Here is a 19,733-nt window from a genome sequence, read left to right as displayed (position 1 = left end):
TTAGAGGGTTGTATGTTTATGAGTATTTGTGATAATACTAGTTTTGGTGCCTGTTAAAGTTGCTAAACAAAGATTTAAAGAAGATGCTGAATAAAATTCTGCATTTAAGTTATGTCATTGCTTCTTGAACTGAAACACTTCTGAATTTGCCTCAAATGCTGTTCTCTGTTTAAAAGGAAAAATATGTACATGACTTACAAATGTTGAACTTGTGTACTGAATACCTTCCCTGGCTGTCTGCTGGGCTTTTAGAAAGTGTTGTTGCAGTTGCAGGAATAGATGTAAATCTTTGCAGGTCCCTGTTAACATGAAAGTGCTTGTCCATGTCTTTCAGCAGACCCTTCTTTACTGCTCTAGTAACAGTTGTATCAAATGATCACCCTTCTAGGTAGACAAACACTTGTGTTAATATTTTATTAATTTTTACTTGTTCATACCTTTGTAAAGAGCCCCACAGAAACATGTTCAGACAGTTCCTACACAGGGGAATGATCTGAAGTCAGTATGCCCTAGCTGGTAAGGAAGCAACTTAAATAAAGGAGGGAGTGGGTAGTGGATGTGAGTGACAGTGATGAGATCACTCAGTTACTCAGGCTAGTGAGGAAAGTTTTGATGTTTCGTTTCATTTATTTCCTTCCTCCCAACTCTTACTTTTCATTAATGAGTATTTTGTATCTTATGTAGGGATACTAATGGTTTGCTGAAGTTTAGCTGTTCTAAAGGGTCATCTCTGGTTCCTTTTGACTTCTGGGAACAAAACATTGAGGGCAGGGATCCATGAAGCTGTGTTTGGTTTAATCTTACTGTTTCAGGTGTTTTGCAATGAATGGAGGATTTGGACATGCATCTAGTCCAGTAAGACACTGACCGACTGCCTGTGTCTCCTTTGTACTTTATGCAGCGCATCTAGGGAGTGACTGGCAGTTTTGCTATCCAGTAGAACAACTCTGGACCCAGGTGGAAGTGCATTATTATTTATTGGAACAAATAAATACTTGCACTGAGATACTGAAAACTGAACAGATGGTCTCTTTCTCTTTTTTTTTTTTTCCCCCTTCCTTGTTTTGGTGGAAGGGTACACGTGGATGTATTTTTTTTTTGTTTGTGACACATGAAAAATCGGCAGCTCTTAAATGCTTCAGCCTTAAATCCATGGGCAGATGTGGAATTTTGAAGAGGGGAGTGTGGATGGTGGAGTGCATCATAACATATAAAACAACATGTATTTTTCTCCAGTTAAAAATGAACTAGAAGCTTTCCTAAAATGCTGGGAAACTTAGGGCTGTATTATTCAGTTTAAGACTGAAGCAAAAACAAGTATAACTTAACTAGAATGAGTTGAAAACAGTCTGTAGGACTGTGAAATAGGAGGTTAATTACCAGAAGTAGCTGACAGCAGAATTGCAGAAGAAAGGATAGCTTGATTGGTGGAACATCAGGACCATTGAAAGAAGAGAGGATCATTAACACCTGTGGAATGAAGAGTTTTGAAGGGATCACATAGATTATAGAGAGCCATGACTCCCTCAGCACTGCACTGCCTGACTAAAGATGCTGCTGGCACTGCCAGGCAGTTAGTTCTAAGCTTTGTGTGCAGCTGAAATCAAAGGGGGTACAAGTGCACCAATGCCCCCCCCTCTCTCCATGGATCCACCTGTGCTTAAATGAGATGTAGTAGGAAGTTTCCTACAGAATTTGGTTGTCCAAATTAGGCTACAGGTGGAGGCTTTGGCTTTTCAATACTGTTCTTTATCTTTCATAAAGGGTTTGGAATTATTTGGTGTCTGGGTCAATATTGAATCAAACTTAGGTCTGATCTCTTACACCAGTGGTTTTCAACCTTTTTTCATTTGTGGACTCCTAAAAAAAAATTGGAATGGAGGTGCAGACCCCTTTGGAAATTTTGAATGCAGGTGTGGAGACCCCTTTGAATTGTAAGTGTGGGTATTCACATACTTTTGATTGATCATAGTCATCTTTTGTGGACCCTTGAGGGTCCATGGACTATAGGTTGAAAACCAGTGTCTTACACTAAACTGTATGCATCTGCTTTGCAGTAGTTTCTTTTAACAATCTCTTTGAGAGAGCACTACTGTTACCAGATAGTGAGCTGTGCTTATTATGAGCTGTGTAATCTGAAGGGCAGGAATTTGGAGAGGATATAGTGTCAGCTTAAATATTCAGTACTGGGGACTTAATGGCCTGGGAGTGAGTAAAGAACAATGGCAACTTTCACTTGCAGACTTGCAATCTGGGTCTGTAAATTTAGCCAGTAAAAGCCAGTGCCAACTAAACACTATGTTTCTTGTGGAAACAAATTGAACGCATCAGTTTAACTCTTAGCAGACATTTTTGCACATGATAGATGCTACTACATCTGGCAGTCATTCTGGCGGTTTTGGCAGAGAAAAGATGGCTTGAGTGGGCTACCCTCTTGCCTCTAGGTTTGGAGCACACTAATGGGCCTTAGCTATGGTTAACTTTAATGCTGCCGTTTCCCACGGTATCCCTGTTTTATGGACTTGTCAGGGTGGATAAAAATCAATGACTTTTCTAACATTAAAAAATGAATGGATTTTTTTATTTAAATCAGATTTATTTATTTTTTTTGTTAAGACGCTTTTATAAAAATAAACCCATATAAAGAGTTTTTATTTAAGATAGGTTAAAATTCAAAGATATCATTATGAAATAGGAATTATAGCTTCTAATAATGTACTATTTGAGACAATATATTTGTGTAACCTTTTCAAAAAAGTTTTATAACTAAGTCTCAACAGGCCATGGACTATATTACAGGCAGTCCTCGACTTGCATTGTTTCACACTTACAACATTTCTAAATTGACACCTTCTTTCAACTTTCTGACGTCAGTTTTGACTTTAAAACACTTGATCCAATGTGACACTGTGCAAGCGAACAAGTTTGCCGTGTTGCTCATCTCCCTGGAGAACATCTGTCCAAACTTCCTTGGACACTTTCTTTAAAAAAGCAGACAAGGCTCCAGAAAAACCTGCAGCCAAGACTCCTGAGAAGACTCCAGCCAACAACCCTTCAAAAAGTCCAACCAAGAGCACTTCAAAAAGTCTAGCAAAGTCACCTCAAAGAAGTCCTTCCAAATCGATATGATTGCTATTTACAATATAAATACATTAATGTAGCTATATTACTCATCTATAACTGATTGAGTACAAAATTCTGGGTTATTTTTAGTGAAAATAGGGTATCGGGCCTTGGTTCAGGAATGAATCCCCCTTTTATAACATTGTTTCTTATGAGAAAATTGGTTCTGAGTTGCAACGTTTCTACTTAAGACGTGGTTTTCAGGAACCAATTGTGTCTGTATAGGCCCAGTCTTATGGGTGTCCCAGAGGCTCCGCTGTAGATTAGTAAAGATTAAGGAAAACCACTCTACCCAATGAGACTCAGTCTAGAAGATCCCATTAAGCATCTCTGTGATGCTTAGTTTCAGTTCTCAGATTGTGGATTTGTGTCTCTAGAGATAATGTCCTTGTTAGCAGCACTATATGGAGATGAAAGATAACAGACCTGATTACCTACCCATCAGTCCTCTTGCCTCTCTGCAAGTTTGTGTAGACAGAGTCAAGCCCTTACATCTCTCTAAAAGTGCAGAGTTTCAAGAAGTTAAATGAATAAAGGATATCAATCAACAAAAATGCTTTTTTTTTTTTTTTTGTAGAAATCAATGATTAAATCAAGGCTTCCTGGCCAGTTGTTTAGATCATGATTTTAAATTGATTTGATTTAAATCAAATCCACCCTGGGACTTGTTTACGTACTTTCAGGTTCTAGGGGCATCGGTGGTGCATGCTTCATTATTGGTAAATATATAACGGTATGCCTTCAGCTATGCAGATGGAATTAGAGCAGTCAAGCCACATTTTTCCTGAATGTTCAGTGACTAGAGAATCATTATGGTAGCTTCTTGAAGTTTAAAGATGGACACTAAGAACAGCAGGCCCAACCTCTAAAAGAATCTGGGAATATAATGAAAAATGCACAAAGTGTTGTTAAATAAATTAATTAGTGGGTAGGTAATATACAACTGTAAGCTTTTATGCTTATTCCTGCTTTATCTTTTATCTCCTATACTTCATGTTGACTAGTTTTGGCCTGTAAAACCTCTTCAACGCTGTGCCTTAGTCACTGTACTCAAGGACTTCTGTAGAACCTTCCTATGCATGGCCAATTCAGGGTTTGATGCTTCTGACCTTGTGTTGATTCTACAGTCACAAACATTTATAGAAATGTTTATTCTGGATGCCATTACTCTAAATTATGGTTCAGTTGTACCATCGGCTGTTGGATAGAGTTCTGATTGCTATCTGACCAACGTTTTTAGCATTAACTCAATTAAGTCTGTATTTAATAAACAGAACTCTCACTCCCACCCACCAGTGCTATCTGTGTGAGGTTAAAGAATCAAACAAATCCACTTTAATTGTCTTTTACACTGTTGTGTATCCAACAGGGTCAAAACCTCATTAGTGAAAAGTCGTTTAACATGGGAGTGAAAATATATTGACACAGACTGAAGGGATTCAGAGAGCGTAACTAATTGACATGCAGGGATTATAGGTCATATCTTCATAAGACACATGCATTGATGACAGAGCGATTTAATTTTAAAGAGTTGGCATGCTTCATCTGAAAGCTGCCACAGTGCCCCACTAATGTACATGGTTTAATAACCCTTAATAACCCCCACTTTGTTATCAATAAAAGAGGCTGCCCTTCCACATCTCAGGAGGAATAAATGTCAGCTGATAGATGAGAGAATTCTCTGCGGTGGGGCTTGTTGCTGCTTGCTAGAAAGTAGGCCAGGGCCAAAAGTAGCCTTGGCTGGCTCTGTTGAAATGTGCCTCAAAGCGAAGAGACAGTTGAACAGAGAGCTTGAATCATCATTGTTTGACATCTGATATTATGTGTCTTCAGTAATTCTGCTTTCCAGTACCAGCATGCAGAAGTGTCCTGAAGAGAATACATTTTTATTTCTGCCTGGCAAATATCAGCTCCAACCCTGCATTCTCTTGGCTTTGCATATAGATTTTTGCATTGAATTCATAATTCCAACCAGACTGAATGGCTTTTTAAAATAAGCTTTTCTTTTTCTTCCCTTCATTGAAGAGTTACTGGGAATTAATGGTGATCTTTGAGAGGAGAAGAGGGAAGGGATGTACTCTTAAAAAAATAGTTTTCTCCTTGTGCTGTGCATTCTGCACTTAAGTTCTGTCATGCTTTACAGTATATCCTCAATTATCCAAATCCATTGTCTTTTTTTTTAAACAAACTGCTAACTGTTGGTATTATATAAAACACATTATTCTCTTTTCAACCTTTAATACAGTACTCTTCTCTTAAATTTGATATAGTATTTTAATTTGTAATTATTGACATTGTATACTGTTCTCTCTCAAAATTTACTACAATACTGTATCTTTTAAGCTTGATTCAGTAACTTGTAAGTGCTTCACTTATCCTAACTGCTATTAAACAGGTGCTTTCCAAGGAGGTTTAGATAACCAAGGAAGGTACTATGTTACTAATGAGAAATGCATGAAACTGGGCATCTTCCTCCATTTAAATTCATTCATACTTGTTGCCATTTCCCTGGAGACTAAATTCTGTGTGGCATAATGATAATTTCCACTGCTGCAAATTGTGCCATATGAAGGCTTTGGCTTTCAGTAGGTAATAAACAGGAGCAGATTAAACCATGTTAATGGCATTCTGGTTTTCATGTAAAATAAAGAATATGGGAAGAAAACAATCATAACGTTATGTGGCAGGTTCCATAGCGAAAGCAAATATTGTTTGGTAACACAGTCTTTAAAAATAAATACAACATGCTGGAAATACTGGACTTCTTCATCCAGGACTTAATTTTTTCTGGATCCATGATTCTACCAACTTTCTAAGGCAACAAGTTCCATTGTAGGCAGTGCAAGATATTTATCTTCATGAAAGCTAACTGATATAAATAAGGATTGCAGAACCAGGCCCAGTGGTTTTTTAAGTTTAGGGGTTTGCTTGGCCCAATGATGAATGCATAGAAGGGAAAAGGAGATACCTTGATTGACTTTTTAAAAAGTCAGTAGGAGGAGCTGCCATTTTGTCCACTTTAAAACCCCAGCCTTTGCTAGGAAGCCTTTTCTTTTACAGCAGTCTTTCTCTCTCTCCTTCAACAGGTTGTACACATGTAGCTTTTGCCATGAGTAATAGAAAGTGGCTTCAAGACTGAAACAGCAGGGTGCAGTCTTGCAAAGCCACTGTGACCAGAGGAAAGTGCAGAGCTGCTTAGAGAGGCCTTGGCTGAAATGCCAAGGTTACTTCCTTGATCCGTATTTTTCATTTTGTGGACTGGCTGACTACTTAAGCAATGTTTACATCAAGTGTCAGAGGAAATCCTGTGTATTGCACGTGCCTTTGGGGAAAATACTAATCTTTGTTTTGTGGAAGACTGAAATATGTTCTTTTTCACAGTGGTTAACAGTCCTTTATGTGTGAGTTCAAGCTGATGCTTACATCCTTAGATGCATCTGTCTGAACCTCTGTGTGTGTGCGCACCTACACAGACACACACATATCATAGTTAGGTCTCGTAACCCTTCCCATTAAGGTAGCCCGTTGCATCCCATTTTAAGACCTTCCTTTCATTTGCTTGCAACTTTGACAAACTTTAACCTCCTTCAAGTTGAAATGTTCCATGCCAAATACCTGCCTCAGGCTAAGTGAATATTACTGGAAAATTGCAACCAAAACAGTTCACTTGTTTCCAGAAACAAAGCTGGGGAAAATATATTCTTTTGCCCAAATTTAAAAAGATGACTTTTTCTTTGAAAATTCCCTGCATCACCATGCTTTAAATTGGGGAGGTAACATTTTCAGCAGGGAGGGAATGTCAAGATGCATCTTTTGCCTTTGTGCAAAAAGCAAAAGTTGCACCTAGCTCTTAAAAATTAATGTATGCATCCTCATTGGTGGCTTGGCAGGTGAACCTACTAGATTTCCTGCCATTGATCAAGACATTAATAGTATCCTCATTTCCCCTGTTCTTTACCTGTGGCACAACCTGAATTTTTAAATAGGGTGCTTTGTGGCTGTGGTATACAAAAGGGACTGGAGCAAGTAGGTGTTCTTGTAGACCCTTTTGCACGCATGGTTGCTTGGCAATGCAGGAAACTGGACTTAATAGTCTGGGGAGCCTATTTTAGTCTCATGTTCCTGTTTTTTAGTTAAATTCCCAAATATTTCTCTCTGCATTGGGCAGAGACTGTGTAGGACTTTCCCTGCAGTTGGAGCTGTAGGGTGCTCTAGACTGTTCACCTGAACTGAGAGCACAGAAACACTTCTCTGTTTTCATTTTCCCTTCACCAGTGGATGTGGTGGCTTGGAGGAGGAAGTGTCTGATTTGAATACAGAGAGAACAGGATCCTGAGTGTTGGGGGCAAATGGGTACAAAGAACCTGGGGTTGGGAGTGGTTCTGGTTAAAGGTGGAAAGAAAGAGGCAGGCTATGGGAGATAGGGGTGATAATAGGGAGGGGGAAATAAGGAGACAGTACTGGGAGACTGAGATTGAGAACCATTGGGGCAGGGAAGGGAAGTAAGTGGGTGGAAGATAGATCTGATGAAGTATTGAAGAATTAGAATTGGCTGGGGGAAAGGGCGTAGAGTGAATCAGCCAAGAGTTGGCATGAAGAGAAGGCGGTTTAACATGCTTAGAAGAATCACTTTCTTTGCACCCAGAGAGATTCTCTGTGATGCTGGCAAGTTGCTAAAACCAGACTTTTCATGGGTTGGCACTATTTGCCTGGTACCCAGCACAAGACGCTTGAGATCCTGAGGTCTGATTTGCAGCATGGGACTACACATTGTTCAAAGAGAGAGAAACAAGGAGTTGATGGCTAAATGAGCACTGTCCGTTCTGTCCACTAGAGGGAAGAGTCCTATGAAAAAATAGTACATGACAGTATCCTTAAAAACTGCTTAATACTGCAAGGGAACCAAAATAAGTTTTCACAGACAGATTCATTTTGACATTTCCCATCTTTTGGGTGCTTGATCAACAACCGAAATTTTCTTTTAACTGAGTTCTTCAAATTTAATGCATAACTGGAATCTTGGTTTAGCTGGAATCTCAATTTTTCTTTTTTCTTTTTACAATATTGTATAGCCCATGTAATTGCATTTGTTGAACAAAGCCCAACCTTTAGTTTTCATATTGCAAATTGAGACATACTGGTGAATGTTTATTAATAAAAGGTATTGTTCCATATTTTTGCATCAGAAGCAGCCTCTAATAAGGACTAAATAATTCATTTGTAGCACTATACCGTTTCCTTGGATACTGAATAAGCATCCAAGGTCTTGTCACTACTTCTGTGCACACCTGGATTAACATAATAATGTGCTACCATTTCTGTAGTTAATTAACACTCACAAGAAATAAACTAACATACTGCACAAATTGCTATCTTGGTACAGCAACTTGGATCCTAAGTCATGGCTAGCCTTTGTCTCTGGGTACTACTTCTAGTTCAGATGCAGTGCCTTGTTGTGTTCAAAATTAATCTTCTCCCCTCTTTGGGTATGTGGGAGGATTGCATCTTTTTGAGGCATTTCTTAATCTTCACTGATGTTTTCAGTTTCAAGAGTGGAGTAGACTTCACATTTCCTTAAACTTAACATTTGGATTGCTCAATTTTGTGTGTGTTTGTAGATACTGTTTTGTGCTAATAAGCTTTTTAGGATGAACAAATCTGTTTACTTTGACAGCTCTGCAGTGTCTACTTCCTTATTCTCTCTTTCCCTTCCCAGGAAAAAAAAGCATCTGCTGTAAATTACTCACTGGAGAACCTTCTTGTCCCCCTTGATGTCCCTTACCAAAGCCAAACAATGGGCAATAATGATTGTTTTTTCCAAGATCTGCCTAACAAAAATTGCCATTCTGGATTTGTGTCCTCCAACTGCTAGACCAGAGAGAATGCCTAGCAACCTAGCCTCTTCATTCCCTTTCTGTCCTTTCCCTTAGTAGCTACTCTTGCCTAGCATTGTTTCTTTTGCCTGGTAAATTAGACAGATGGTTACCTTTGTGGCAGCTAATTAATGCTGCTGGCTGACTAAAATAATTTGAGAAGATTCCTCCTATAAAAGAATGAGCCCAGCTGTCATATCTTGTAGTTCTCTGAACCCAGAACGAGAGTCTTGATTAGACATAAAAATCCCACTGACTTCTTGTCATGTGGTTAGACTAAAAGTCACTATCTGCCATCACAAATTGAACAACAACTTCTGCAGAAGTCTCGTGGAGCTCTCCATTCACATCCATTTAAAAACGTGTCTGAAAAGTTTCAAAGAGGAACTGATAGATTTTTTTTTTAAAGGCCTTTGTTTTAAGACCTCATAATATTAAGTGTACCTGTGACAGTTGTTTCCTGGCAACTGATGTATTCTGTAACCTAAATGTTTATTTCTGTCTCTTGGACATGCTGCCTCGGGTTGTAGGCCTACGGCTAACTTGTGTTGGATTGTATCATCTAGGCTGGATGCCTGGGTTTTAAAAGGTTGCAGTGAGATAAAACATTGAGTTAAGCGAGAATAATCATTCTCAATGCAAATCTTTAGGTTTGCAAAGAGCTGATCTTGTAAGGTACTCAGTGTCCTCACCTCATTGCAGTCAGTGGAAGTTGCCAGCACAAACTTGTACACCTCATAAGAGCAATTCTTTGTAGTCACAAGCTATGATGAGTGACTTCCATTTGTGAAGTCAATGGGGTCACACAGTGGAGGGAACTTGTATTTGTCCAAAGTCCTACTGACTTCACAAGAACTTTGTACAGGTCTGCCTCCATGGATCAGCTTGTAGAGCCAGAGCCTAAGGGTCTCCTTATTGGGAACACAGTGGTAAATATAGTTGTGGGTGTCAAAGATATGGTCTGCAGAGCACTGTGATCCAATCTGTGGTGTTGCTTGTGTTCCAGGCCAGTACCATGCGCTGCATTTAGCACACACCGGCCCTAGCCCCACACACTACATGCAGCACGTAGAGGTGGTCTGGGGAGCATGCTGCATGTGGTGCACAGGGTTGGGCTTTGGGTCTGGTCTCAGGGTGGATAAAAATTGATGATTTTTTTTATTTATTTAAATCAGATTTTATTTATTTATTTTTTGTTTTGTTAAGATGCTTTAAAAAAAAAAACTATTTAAAGATGGTTTTAATTTATGAATTGATAATGCTTAAAGATGTCATTATGGAATAGGGATTATAACTTCTAATTATATACTATTTGAGACAATATATTTATGTAACCATTTTAGAAAAGTTTTATAAATAGGTCACAACAGGCCATGGACTATATTAGACATCCAATCTTACAGCCTTCCCAGAGGCTTCTCTATAGATAAGTAAAGATTAAAGAAAACCACTCTACTCCTACTGAGTACCCAATGGGACTCAGTGCTCAGTCCAGAAGATCCCATTAAGCATCTCTGTGATGCTTAGTTTCAGTTCTCAAACTATGGATTTGTGTCATTAGAGGGAATGTCCTTGCTAACAGCACTATATAGAGATGAGAGATATGGACCTCATTACCTACCCATCAGTCCTCTTGTCTCTCTGCAAGTTTGTGTACACAGAGTCAAGCGCTTACCTCTTCTAAAAGTGCAAATTTTCAAGAGGTTAAATGAATAGAGGATATCAGACAACAATAATGCATATTTTTGTAGAAATCAATGATTAAATCAAGGCTTCCTGGCCCATGACTTAGAGTGGATTTGATTTAAATCACTATCTATGTGGTCCAGTCTGTGGAGTGGCCCTGCATCAGAGTTTGATATCCCTGTCATAGGCCAACCTAATTTTTCCCTTTCCTCCTTATTCTTAGTTGTAAAACCCATTTCATAGATTTCATAGACATTGGAGCTAGAAGGGACCTCATAAGATCATTGGGTCTAGCCCCTGCTCAAGGGGCAGTAAGTCAGCTAGGGTCAAAGGATCCCGGTAAGATAAGTATCCAAATGTTTCTTAAAAGTGTCCAGAGTAGGTGTTTGTATCACCTCTGTGGCGCCTTGGGGGTTCGGACAGTAATGAAGTTTTTCCTTATGTCCAGCCTAAAATGGACTTATAGGAGTTTGTGACCATTGGACCTTGTCATCCCCAGGATGCTCTGGTGAAGAGGTGTTCCCCCAGATCCTGATGCACACCCCTCATGTACTTATAGGCTGCCACCAGGTCATCCCTGAGCCTACACTTCCCCAGGCTGAAGAGTCTCAAAGCTCACAGCCTCTCTTCATAAGGCCTGTTCTCTTGCTATCTGATCATGCGCATGGCTGTCCTCTGGACTCTTTCAAGCTTCTCCATGTCCTTCCTAAATTGTGGATCCCAGAATTGGATGCAGTACTCCAGCTGTGGCCTCACCAACACCGAGTACAGTGGGTCTTGCTTGAGAGGCATCAGTAAATGCAAGCCAGAGTTTTATTTGCTTTGCCAGCTGCGGTATCACATTGGTGGCTCATATTCATCTTGTGGTCAATCGTGACCCCCCAAGTCTCTTTCGGGCATGGTGCTAGTGAATGTAGCACTGCTGAGCCTGTAGGTGTAATGCAGGTTTATATTTCTGAGGTAGAACACCTTGCGTTTCTCCGTATTGAATGCCATCAGGTTTTCATCTGCTCACCTTACAAGCCTATCGAGGTCAGCCTGGATCACCAGCTTATCAAGTGTGGACATTCTTCCCCAAAGTTTGGTGTCGTCAGCGAACTTGGCCAGTTCATTTTTGATGCCAGTGTCCAGCTCATTTATGAAGACATTAAAGAGTACAGGTCCAAGAACGGAGCCTTGGGCGACACCACTAGTCACTGAGTGCCATGTTGATTTGGTTTCATCAACTACCATGCTCCGAGTCCAACCTCAAGCCAGTTCCCCAGCCATCGGACTGTACAGTTGCCCAGTTTTTCCATGAGGACATCATGGGACACCAGGTCAAAGGTTTTTTTTGAAGTCCAAATATATGACGTCAACCTCTTCCCTTTTTTCCAGGTTATACATCACCTGGTCATAGAAGGAAATTAGATTGGTCAGGTAAGACCTACCCATAACAAATCTGTGCTGGCTATCCCTCAGGATATTGCCTTCTGTTAGCCTATCAAGAAAGTTTTTTTGATATTTTTTTCCAAAATCTTCCCAGGGATTGAGGTCAAACTGATTGGCCTGTAGTTTCCTGGTTCTTTTTTCCTCCCTTTCTTGAAGATGAACATCACATTGGCCCTCTTCCAGTCTTCAGGTACTTCACCTGGACGAATTAAGCTCTTGCAGTGGTATTAGGTATTTAAAGAATTGATTCCGAGAAGTTAATTTAATGACCCAAAATGCATATTTGCTCCATGTTTCTCTCCATTATTGCTGATCTTTTACTAGTTCTGTGTGGGCTGACATACGAGTCTGTTAGTAAAAATGACAAACGAGAGTTGCTTTAGAAAAATTAATAAGTGTAATTGCAAGTTAGCTTGCTTTGTAACTTCCGGCAGAAATGCCTTTCAGGGTTGTCACTTCTCATCAGTGAGAATAGTTTTCGATATAATATATTTGCCTCTCAGCTTTTCATGCTGATCCCTTTTTTAGTTTAGGCTTAGGCATGTATAAGCAGTTACAGTATTTTTTCCTAAGGTCTATTAAATTTGTTTTAATGGGATACTCTGTGCTTTAAAATACTGTAAAAGAAGGCTTCCTGTTTTCAAGTTCTACAAGCCTGGTTTCTGGGAGTTCTCTGTCCTGTTCTCCTCTCAGCCTTACCTCCCATAATGAAAGTTTCTGTTTATTGAGAATGAATTGTTGTAATAAAGTATTTCATTATCACCACAGTATTCTCCTACTTCTTCAGTTAATACCAGCTGTGATTAATTTTTCATATTTTATTTTCATCCTTTTAGAAGCTGGATGCCAAATCTCTTATCAAACTGAACTTTGCTAAAAACAGTGAAGGTGAGTTTTCTAGTTCTAATTTATTTATTCATTTCATTTTGTTAATTCTTTTGAAGGACCAGGTTTGTCTGGCTCCTCTGGGTTCCTGCATTGAAGTAACTTATGATACCTGTTGTGTAGGATCACAGGTTTTTTAGTTCTGTTGCTGATTGTTAGAATCATTGTGCTCATCGTTTAGGCCAGTGCTGCTCAACCAGGATGCCTTGAGGAATACCATGGGCCACACAGAACCATACAATGGTAGCATGTTTAAGTAGGCCAACATGATTCATAAAATAAACCCAGAGCCTGTGTTTAGGTATCCATAGTGTTAAAAGCATTCTGACCTGTTCTGGGCTTTCTGATTTCTTTGCAAAAGAAGAATTGCTCTATTTTTCTGTAGTCAAAAAAGAAAAAAGAAGATTGAAAACCAAGAACTGCCCTTTTCCCAGAGATGCCTTCAGTCTAAAAAGGTTGCAGACTGCTGATTTAAGCCCTATTTCTGCCATCCTTATTTGGGTGATTTCTAATTCCACAAGTAATACCACTTCAGTGCAGCTATTTGAGGCAAATAAAAGTTATGGAAATGGGTGATTTTTACATAATGTCATCATTTAACATTAATTGTATCACTCTTGAATTCTGAAATTCCAGGAACCAGGAAATGGTAAGCCTAGAGGCAAAATACTCAGTCAATTGTATCTAGCATCTTAAAGTTATTGTTTCCTGAGCAACTCCTTCAGAAAACTAGTGTCTTCTCAGCCTCACACATGGGATTTTGTGAATAATGGCTTGTTAAGAGAACAGTGCGCAGTTAGGCTTCTACTAGGTTAAACATGTAAAATGAAAGCTCAAGCCAAGACTTTTTGCATCATTATTGATAATATAGGTGAGATTTATTCATAATACTTTGCACTGTTCAGTGTGCTTTGTAGCCATAAATGTATCAAGGCAAACTCATTTTTTAGGCAGCTAATGATATATTTTATTGATGGGGTAATGGGCAGCAAGGATTAGAGTGGTGTAGATTGGACTGGATAAGAATTTTGAAGTTCCCAGCTCTAAATCCAGTCTCAGTTCTATAAACCAATAGGGACTAACCTTATTGCCAGGCAAACCACAAATTAGCCCTGAACCCTCCCCTCCACTCTGATTCCTTCCCCTGCCTGATTTGCTCCTATACTCTGCTGTCTGTTCTGTACTCCCTGCCCAAGCTGCATTTCTGCTTTCTCCCCTCTTCCCCATCTGCCACTACTGCTGTCCCCACCTCAGTCCTCCATGTGCCCCACACAGAGACTGCCCATGCCACTTGTAGTCCATATGTTGCAGGTTGACCACCTGTGCTCCAGACTACGTGGTATCTATAAGAGTTATCTGTTTGTAATGGTTTTCTTTTTAGAGGCTTGGTTTTAAATGATGCATCTTAATGTCTGTAAAACATTTTCATGATTATAGTCAACCAATTGGAGAAAATTGTAAAGAAACAACCAGCGGTTTTGCTGTAGGCACCTTACTAAAACTACAAGTGGCAGCAGTATTTGAAAGTCTGCTTGAGGGGTGGATACCAAATTGACATGCAAAAATGGAGGTATGCATAGTTAATATAGTCATCATATTTTGCAGTCTTGGCTATATTTTCAGCTCATGGTTATGCAATTATCAATAACCAAAGTAGTGCAACTAATATTCTTTGTACCAAGTTCAAAATATTAAAGAGTCCATAATAGAGACTAAGCATGTAGGAAACATTTCCTTATATATTTTTTTCCTTTTCTTAACTTTTGCAAAATATTTACTCCTTTGGTCCAAAATATCTTGTGTTGAATTTTGGCCGTAAGGTTAAATATTCAAATTAAATGCTACAAGAATTGCAGACCTAAATTTGAGTTAAAAGGCTGCAGAGAAATATGTTCCCATGTCTCTGTTACCTCACTGAAGCTTGTTTTTAAAAAGCCATCTTTGAAATAGATGCATTTCTCCAGGTTGGAAAAAGTACGAGACATGAGAGAGTGTTGTCGATTAAGAAACAAAGTAATTAATATTGTAATTTAATAAACATATTTTGAGTTGGCTTCTACAAGCAAGTCTGCAACATTCTTAGGTGCCCAGGATTTATTATAATGTAATATGTGTTAGCACTGGTGCCAAAGTTCCTCAGAATTCAGGGTTAGAGGGCTCATCCTTGGAACAAGTGATCAAGAAAAGACCCCCTTTTGATGGTAACCTGTAGGAAGAATAAGTTCTTAGGTTCTGTAGCATATTAGTTTTGGCGAATACTAAGATTGTATATGATTTAGAGATTTTGGAAACCATTCTTAGAGCATGAACCCTCATGTTGTGTGCTGATTACAGTTTAACTCCTTACACTGCTGGTCAGGGTAGAGTTTTTGACTATGTTAAGCTCCTCAGAACCACTGTTACTCAGAAGCTTTAGACTTCTCCATGAAACAGTTTCTAATCATGGCAGCTTTTGTTATACAGGCTGTTTCATGCACAATGATTGTTTTGCCGTCTACAAATTAAATATCATATACTTCCAGGTAACTTGTCCCTTCTGTGTTTAGGGGGTTCTATATGTATGCTGAAATGCAAGCTTGAAGTCAAGTATGATGTCCTAGAAAAAAAGAGCTGGAGTATGGGAGTTTTGTAGTCAAATGTAACATCAGTGTGCTATTGCCAGAGTCCAGAATGTCTGTTCTAACAAACTGAAGTTCTCCGGGCCAGAGGCTGTGTGTTGTTCTGTGTTTTTGTGTCTGATGGAAAGGGGTCCTGTATTCCCCTCTCACAGACTTGACACAACACTGGAACGGCCACAGCAGCCTATTTTTAACAGAAGTCCACCTTTGGGACATCCAGGTGATGGAGAAATTGTCCCATTAGGTAAAATTATGAGAGAAGAGGCAAAAGAAGCATAGATATTTAGAAATATGGATTCCATTCCTAACATACTTAAAGGGCAAAAGTTCCCCAGTTAGTAAGCCAGATGTTTTGAATATTATTTAATGTTATTGAACGCTGTGTTTTTTTATAAGCAGATTTCTTTACTGATAGTAGAGGTAATAATTAATAAGAATTGTTGTATATTATTTATTTGGAAAGATGTGATAAATACAGCCTCATTCAAATTCCTGTGTATTCCTCCTATGTTGAACTTTGGTTTCTATAATTATCTGAGGGGGTAAAAAAAATGTTAAGCTGCATCTCATGTAGTGCTACATCAAGGGAGAAGATACACTGGAAGAGCAGGAGGAATTCACTTTTATTTTTATCTAGTAGATGTTCTGTAAGACATGGCCTATGAAGTGTTAACATGCACATAAGCATCACACTCCTCAACTTTTCATATAGAAAGTGTGGTCTCCAGGTGTCACAGGCCCTTCCAGGTAATGGTCCATCTTTATCTACCCAACTTTTATTCAGATTATGATGGATCATGTGTCTCCATGAATCTGTGTCTTAAAGATGAAAGCAGATACCAATATGTTTTATTTTATGCAACTGGGGTAGTTCTTAGCTCCATCACCTGGTATTCAATCAGTTGGGTAAAGTTCCAGTGCCCCTTCTGTAAAGCCTCTTTTACTTTTTTTTCCCCTCATTTCACAATCTCACGTAAAATGTGGATGGCCTTCAGTTTAATTTTGGATAGCATTAAGAAAAACCCCTAATTTTCTTTTGCTGGCTTCTGCAGCTCTGAGGTCAGAGAACTTGTTCTGGCCAACTCATTAAAGGGTAAATACCAATAAGGTGTTTGCCTCTCCTGACCTTAATGCATCACGCCCTGTTTTCTTCAACTTTCTCTATTGTTTTTGATCCATTAGACTATAAATAGGAAGAAAGGAATCAAGTGACACAAAACCGTATTAGAATTTCACCCCAACTCCTAGCAATCTGATCAAGCTTCTAACTGCATTGCACTAAGTCTGCGGTTCCCAAACTGTAGGTTGCAACCCCAAATGGGGTCACAGCGTGGCACCTTTTCCTGTGCCAGATCCCACCTGCTGGACTGCAGAGGCCTGGAGGAGGGGAAGCGGGGTGGGGAGCCTGAAGCCCACAGTGGGCAGCCCACATTCTCCCCATCTCCCTTGCCCTCACCACTGGCTCCTCTCTGGCTGTGTCACCCACAGGAGAGGGGACAGGTGGGGAGCTGGGCTCTGCACTTTGGCCTCAGCAGCTGCTGCTTCCTGCGGGTGGCAGCCAGGGCTCAGGCACTTCTGGGGTAGGGGGCTGTGGGCCCTGGCCCTGGGGAAAGTGGGGTGTTGTGGATTGGGAGTGAGGGGCACTGACAGCATCGGGGGTCTGTAGGTTGGGAGTGAGGGGCACCTTGGGGGTGGGGGCCTGAAAGTTGGGAATTGAGGGGTCATGCTGAGGAAGTGGGGTCATACTGGGGAAGAGTTTGGGCAGCACTGCACTGAGCTTATCCACGTGCTTTTTTCATCTGTTGGCTTCCATCACAATGTTTATTTAAGACATGCTTAATATTTATGCTCACCCCCCATAGCAAAATTTACAGCTCAGTTTGAACTGATGCCAGATTCTTTATTGCGGGTGGGAAACATGCTCAGATTTAATAGAATTTTGCTCACTAAGACTGAATGCACATAGCTTTCCTCTCTTACAAGCACAACTCCTTTCAAGGGCCATTTTGTATGCACTTCTGTGAAATACAAGCTAAGATGTGCCCTGAAAATAGCGATTGAAATGCTTTAAGAGGCATAGGCTCAAGCTCTCAATAGGTCTAAATCAGGGGGTCAGCAACCTATGGCCAGAGAGCCAGATCTGGACTGTGTAGCCTTTGGATCCAACCCACAAAGCCATAGCTTCGGTAGCATGGGGCTCTGTCTGCGCCGTGCTGTGGTGTGGTCAGCCATCTGGGACTCCGGCAGAGAGCGGCTGGGAGTAGGGAAGAAGTGGCAGCAGTAGCTGCCAGCACCTGAGCCTGCCTCCAACATGAGCTGGATCATTCCAGCTCCCCAACTGGAAAATGTTGCTTTCTTCTGCTCTAAATAATTATGATAATTTGTATGCTGTCTGAATGTGGAGATACCACATCACTGCATGATAATACTTTTGTGCTGAATATAAAGACAAGAGATTTCAAGATACACATTTGTCTTGCATTACAATTCCCTTTAAGTGTCATTTTCCTTGCCTAGTACTAGAGAATCAAAGTGTGAATTAACAGCAGTGCTACCTGTACATTGAAATTGTACCTACTTTTATATCTGTATAAAAAAGAAAATAAAAAATCTTTACAAGGAGTGACTATAACACACAACTCTTCTATAACTCAAAACAACCTTAAGGAAACCAGCTCAGTAGGTTCATTTTTTGTTTGTTTTCCACACTCAGGTAAATACCACTGCCCAGTGCTGTTTACTGTGTTCACCAATAACTCCCACATAGTGGCCATCAAGACAACTGGAAATGTGTATGCTTATGAGGTAGGCCCTCCATTGCGTTTTGTTGTTAATGTTTTAAGTTTGCCGGGCACCTTTCATTCCAGAATCACAGAGAGGTTTGCCAAGCTGGTCAAGTATTCTCTCTGTAACAAATGGGGAAGCTGAAACATGCAGAGATCAAGTGATTTGTGTGACCTTAGACCAGGGGTGGGCAATTATTTCAGGCAGAGGGTCACTTACTGAGTTTTGGCAAGCTGTCACGGGCTGTGTGGGTATCCCTGTCCCTTGCCAGGTGCCCCACCCCCTGTCACCATCTTGTGATTGGAAGTCCTGCCCCCTACCTCCTCCCCTTGCCCCTGGAAGTACTCCTTGCAGCAAGGGGTTTTGCCATCCTGGAACCAGAAAAATGCCAAATTATGTTTTAAAAAGCGAACATCTAAAACATTCTTAATTTGATTTTGAAAACTATTTTTGTCCTTGTTTACATGTGTTTGTGTAGTGTACATAGACGTGATTGTATATAATAGCTTAAAATAAAGCCTTACTATTATATATTGGGGGGTATAGGCTTGTAGGGGGCTGTGGGTATGTGGGGTGTGGAAGAGGGTCTGGGTGTGTCTATGGGGGGGGTTGATAGGTGTGGCGTGAGGGAGCATGTGGGTGTATGTTTGGATATATGGGGTGTGGGTGGGTATGGGGTTTTTTGGGGGCATGGCTGCAGTATGTGAGGGGGTATGAGTGTAGGGGTCTGCATGTATGGCAGTGGAAGTGGGGTGTGGGACTCACCTTGCAAACAGACACACGTGTCCCTCCCTACACACACACGCATCCCTGCCTACCGGGGGTACCAGCACAGACCTCGTGCTCCCGCGGTCCAGCGATGCAGCCAGAGCCATGTGGTTCTGAAGCGGTGTGGGGGCAGCAAGGCAGGGAAATGACTGGGGGTTGGGTGTCCTTGCCAGCTCCCCCTGATTCCTACTGCCCCTGGCTCTGTCATGTTTGACAGGCAGCCAAGAGCAGATAAATATTAACTTTCAAAATTTTTTTTAGGGGCCCCGTGGGCTGGATTAAAAAGATCTGGCGGGGCAGATCTGACCCACACACTGTGTTTTGCCTGCCTCTGCCTTAGACCATAAGCCAAGTTTAGCATGGCAAGTAGAACCTGGGGCTGTTTAATCGTTGTCCCTGTCTCTCTTGTCTAAGCCACACTTGTAGCTTCATGAGGGTGGAATTCAGTGCACCACTTATGCTCCCAAAATAGGATTCATATTGTGCAAATTCTGGCTCTCTTTAAAGAGGGGTGTTTCACTATTTATGGACAGATCTAGAATGTGAATTAAGAGATGTTACTTTG

The 19,733-nt window shown here is 40.5% G+C and overlaps 1 protein-coding gene across 2 annotated transcripts in view; it reads left to right on the top strand.

Annotated features, from left to right (window-relative positions):
• Window positions 1-19,733, top strand: part of PPIL2 (peptidylprolyl isomerase like 2) — a 126,258-nt gene that overhangs the window by 16,634 nt on the left and 89,891 nt on the right. For both annotated transcript variants that reach the window (XM_090062831.1, XM_090062832.1), the window contains exons 6-7: window positions 12,950-13,001; window positions 18,330-18,421. In XM_090062831.1, coding sequence (XP_089918957.1) covers window positions 12,950-13,001; window positions 18,330-18,421 — 144 coding nt within the window. The remainder of the gene's footprint in view (window positions 1-12,949; window positions 13,002-18,329; window positions 18,422-19,733) is intronic.

Source organism: Crocodylus siamensis, chromosome 9 (assembly GCF_052110815.1).
Source record: "Crocodylus siamensis isolate JL-2025a chromosome 9, ASM5211081v1, whole genome shotgun sequence".
NCBI classification, from domain to species: Eukaryota; Metazoa; Chordata; order Crocodylia; family Crocodylidae; genus Crocodylus; species Crocodylus siamensis.
This window is presented reverse-complemented; position numbering and strand designations above follow the sequence as displayed.